This window comes from Carcharodon carcharias, chromosome 40 (genome assembly GCF_017639515.1).
Source record: "Carcharodon carcharias isolate sCarCar2 chromosome 40, sCarCar2.pri, whole genome shotgun sequence".
Taxonomy (NCBI): domain Eukaryota; kingdom Metazoa; phylum Chordata; class Chondrichthyes; order Lamniformes; family Lamnidae; genus Carcharodon; species Carcharodon carcharias.
Window position 1 is genome coordinate 1164894 of NC_054506.1, and position 4849 is coordinate 1169742.

A 4849-nucleotide genomic window follows, 5' to 3' on the forward strand; every position below is an offset into this window, starting at 1 on the left:
ATCTCCAGTAGCTGATGTGTACACAGAATGCATTTCCTCCCCCTGACCTCCAGGGGGCAGCATGTACACAGAATGCATTTCCTCCCCCTGATCTCCAGGGGGCAGCATGTTCACAGAATGCAGTTTCTCCTCCTGATCTCCAGAGGGCAGTGTGTATACAGTGTGCAGATCCTCCTCCTGATCTCCAGAGGGCAGTGTGTATACAGACTGCAGTTCCTCCTCCTCCTGATCTCCAGAGGGCGGTGTGTACACAGAGTGCAGTTTCTCCTCCTATCTCCAGAGGGCAGCATGTACACAGAATGCAGTTTCTCCTCCTGATCTCCAGAGGGCAGTGTGTATACAGACTGCAGTTTCTCCTCCTGATCTCCAGAGGGCAGTGTGTAAACAGAGTGCAGTTGCTCCTCCTGATCTCAAGAGGGCGGTGTGTACACAGAGTGCAGTTCCTTCTCCTGATGTCCAGAGGGCAGTGTGTATACAGACTGCAGTTCCTCCTCCTGATCTCCAGAGGGCAGTGTGTATACAGACTGCAGTTCCTCCTCCTGATCTCCAGAGGGCAGTGTGTACACAGAGTGCAGTTTCTCCTCCTGATCTGCAGAGGGCAATCTGTACACAGAATGCATTACCTCCTCCTGATCTCCAGAGGGCAGTGTGTATACAGACTGCAGTTCCTCCTCCTGATCTCCAGAGGGCGGTGTGTACACAGAGTGCAGTTTCTCCTCCTATTCTCCAGAGGGCAGTGTGTATACAGTCCACAGTTCCTACTCCTGATCTCCAGAGGGCAGTGTGTATACAGAGTGCAGTTCCTCCTCCTGATATCCAGAGGGCAGTGTGTACACAGAGTGCAGTTCCTTCTCCTGATGTCCAGAGGGCAGTGCGTATACAGTCTGCAGTTCCTCCTTCCTCCTGATCTCCAGAGGGTGGTGTGTACACAGAGTGCAGTTTCTCCTCCTGATCTCCAGAGGGCAGCATGTACACAGAATGCAGTTTCTCCTCCTGATCTCCAGAGGGCAGTGTGTATACAGACTGCAGTTTCTCCTCCTGATCTCCAGAGGTCAGTGTGTATACAGAGTGCAGTTCCTCCTCCTGATGTCCAGAGGGCAGTGTGTATACAGACTGCTGTTCCTCCTCCTGATCTCCAGAGGGCAGTGTGTACACAGAGTGCAGTTTCTCCTCCTGATCTGCAGAGGGCAATCTGTACACAGAATGCATTACCTCCTCCTGATCTCCGGAGAGATGTGTGTACACAGATTGCAGTTCCTTCTCCTGTTCTCCAGAGGGCAGTGTGTATACAGAGTGCAGTTCCTCCTCCTGATGTCCAGAGGGCAGTGTGTATACAGACTGCTGTTCCTCCTCCTGATCTCCAGAGGGCAGTGTGTACACAGAGTGCAGTTTCTCCTCCTGATCTGCAGAGGGCAATCTGTACACAGAATGCATTACCTCCTCCTGATCTCCGGAGAGATGTGTGTACACAGATTGCAGTTCCTTCTCCTGTTCTCCAGAGGGCGGTGTGTACACAGAGTGCTTGTCCTCCTGATCTCCAGAGGGTGGAGTATACACAGAGTGTGGTACATCCTCCTGATCTCCATAGTCCGATGTGTACACAAAGTGATGTTCCTCCTCCTGATCTCCAGAGGCCGATTTGTACACAGAGTGTGTTTCCACCTCATGCTTTCCAGAGGACGGTGTGTACACAGAGTGCAGTTTCTCCTCCAGATCTCCAGAGGGCGGTATGCACACAGAGTGCAGTTCCTCCTCCGGATCTCCAGAGGGCGATCCATACACAGAGTGCGGCTCCTTACAAGAGAGCAATCTTACACAAAGTGCAGTTCCTCCTCTTGATCTACAAATGGCGGTGTGTGCAGAGAGTGCAGTTCCTCCTCCGGATCTCCAGAGAGCGGTATGTACACAGAGTGCAGTTCCTCCTCCGGATCTCCAGAGGGCGGCGTGTACACAGAGTGCAGTTCCTCCTCCTGATCTCCAGAGGGTGGTGTGTACACAGAGTGCAGTTTCTCCTCCTGATCTCCAGAGGGCAGCATGTACACAGAATGCAGTTTCTCCTCCTGATCTCCAGAGGGCAGTGTGTATACAGACTGCAGTTTCTCCTCCTGATCTCCAGAGGGCAGTGTGTATACAGAGTGCAGTTCCTCCTCCTGATGTCCAGAGGGCAGTGTGTATACAGACTGCAGTTCCTCCTCCTGATCTCCAGAGGGCAGTGTGTACACAGAGTGCAGTTTCTCCTCCTGATCTGCAGAGGGCAATCTGTACACAGAATGCATTACCTCCTCCTGATCTCCAGAGGGCAGCGTGTACACAGCGTGCAGTTTGCCCTCCTGCTCTCCAGAGGGCGATCTGTACACAGAATGCATTTCCTCCTCCTGATATACAGAAGGCGATCTGTATACAGAGTGCGTCTCCTCCTCCTGATCTACAGACCACGATGTGTACACAAAGTGCAGCTCCTCCTCCTGCTCTCCAGAGGGCAGTGAGTACACAAAGTGCAGTTCCTCCTCCTGCTCTCCAGAGGGCAGTGAGTACACAAAGTGCAGTTCCTCGTCTTGATCTCCAGAGTGTAGCGGGTACACATTGTGCAGTTCCTCCTCCTGATCACCAAAGGGCGGAGTGTTCGCAGAGTGCAGTTCCGCTTCCGGATCTCCAGAGGGCTGCGTGTAGAAAGAATGCATTTTCTCCTCCTGATCTCCAGAGGGTGGAGTGTACACAGAGTGCGGTTCAGCCTCCTGATCTCCAGAGTCCAATGTGTATACAAAGTGAAGTTCTTCCTGCTGATCTCCAGTAGCTGATGTGTACACAGAGTGCATTTCCTCCCCCTGATCTCCAGGGGGCAGCATGTACACAGAATGCATTTCCTCCCCCTGATCTCCAGGGGGCAGCATGTTCACAGAATGCAGTTTCTCCTCCTGATCTCCAGAGGGCAGTGTGTATACAGTGTGCAGTTCCTCCTCCTGATCTCCAGAGGGCGGTGTGTACACAGAGTGCAGTTTCTCCTCCTGATCTCCAGAGGGCGGTGTGTACACAGAATGCAGTTTCTCCTCCTGATCTCCAGAGGGCAGTGTGTATACAGACTGCAGTTTCTCCTCCTGATCTCCAGAGGGCGGTGTGTATACAGTCCACAGTTCCTCCTCCTGATATCCAGAGGGCAGTGTGTAAACAGAGTGCAGTTCCTCCTCCTGATCTCAAGAGGGCGGTGTGTACACAGAGTGCAGTTCCTTCTCCTGATGTCCAGAGGGCAGTGTGTATACAGACTGCAGTTCCTCCTCCTAATCTCCAGAGGGCGGTGTGTACACACAGTGCTGTTCGTCCTCCTGATCTCCAGAGGGCAGTGTGTATACAGACTGCAGTTTCTCCTCCTGATCTCCAGAGGGCGGTGTGTATACAGTCCACAGTTCCTCCTCCTGATATCCAGAGGGCAGTGTGTAAACAGAGTGCAGTTCCTCCTCCTGATATCCAGAGGGCGGTGTGTACACAGAGTGCAGTTCCTTCTCCTGATGTCCAGAGGGCAGTGTGTATACAGACTGCAGTTCCTCCTCCTAATCTCCAGAGGGCGGTGTGTACACACAGTGCTGTTCGTCCTCCTGATCTCCAGAGGGCGGTGTGTACACAGAGTGCAGTTCCTTCTCCTGATGTCCAGAGGGCAGTGTGTATACAGACTGCAGTTCCTCCTCCTAATCTCCAGAGGGCGGTGTGTACACACAGTGCTGTTCGTCCTCCTGATCTCCAGAGGGCGGTGTGTACACAGAGTGCTGTTCCTCCTCCTGATCTCCAGAGGGCGGTGTGTACACCGAGTGCACTTCCTCCTCCTGATATCCAGAGGGCGGTGTGTACACAGAGGGCAGTACCTCCTCTTGATCTCCAGTGGACAGTGTTGTCCACAGAGCGCAGTTCCTCCTGCTGATCTACAGAGAGAGGTGTGTATACAGTGTGCAGTTCCTCGTCCTGATCTCCAGGGGGCGGTGTGTTCACAGAGTGAGGTTCCTCCTCCTGATGTCCAGGGGGCGGTGTGCACACTGAGTGCTGCTCCTCCTCCTCCTGACCTTTATGGCGCCTATCACCCCTGCGCGTTGTGTGACCCCGCCCCCTGGGCGCTCAGTGTCACCCCGCCCCCTGCCCGCACTGTGAGACCCCGCCCCCTGCGCGTTCAGTGACACACCGCCCCCTTCCCGACCTGTGTGACCACGCCCCCTGCTCGCGCCTGTGTGACCCCGCCCCCTGCGCGCTCTGTGTGACCCCGCCCCCTGCGCGTTCTGTGACACCCCGCCCCCTTCCCGACCTGTGTGATCCCGCACCCTGCTCGCTTCGTGACCCCGCCCCCTGCACGCTCTGTGACACCCCGCCCCCTTCCCGACCTGTGTGATCCCGCACCCTGCTCGCGCCGTGTGACCCCGCCCCCTGCTCGCGCCGTGTGACCCCGCCCCCTGCCCGCACTGTGAGACCCCGCCCCCTGCGCGTTCTGTGACACCCCGCCCCCTTCCCGACCTGTGTGATCCCGCACCCTGCCCGCGCCGTGTGACCCCGCCCCCTGCACGCTCTGTGACACCCCGCCCCCTTCCCGACCTGTGTGACCCCGCCCTCTGCCCGCGCCGTGTGACCCCACCCCCTGCGCGCTCTGTGTGACCCCCCCCGCCCCCACCCTGCGCGCTCTGTGTGACCCCACCCCCTCCCCGCTCCGTGTGACCCCGCCCCCTGCCGGCTCTGTGTGACCCCGCTCCCTCCGCGCTCCGTGTGACCCCGCCCCCTGGCCGCTCTGTGTCATCCCGCCCCCTGCGCGCTCTGTCTCACCCCGCCCCCTGCCCGCTCCGTATCGCCCCGACCCCTGCGCTTATTGTCACCCCGC

The 4849-nt window shown here is 56.7% G+C and overlaps 1 protein-coding gene across 1 annotated transcript; it reads right to left on the minus strand.

Annotated features, from left to right (window-relative positions):
• Positions 1-1811: 1811 nt before the first annotated feature.
• On the minus strand, positions 1812-2891 carry LOC121273146 (involucrin-like). The gene has a single exon (XM_041180106.1). The coding sequence runs from the start codon at positions 2889-2891 to the stop codon at positions 1812-1814; it is 1080 nt and encodes a 359-aa protein (XP_041036040.1).
• Positions 2892-4849: the final 1958 nt, after the last annotated feature.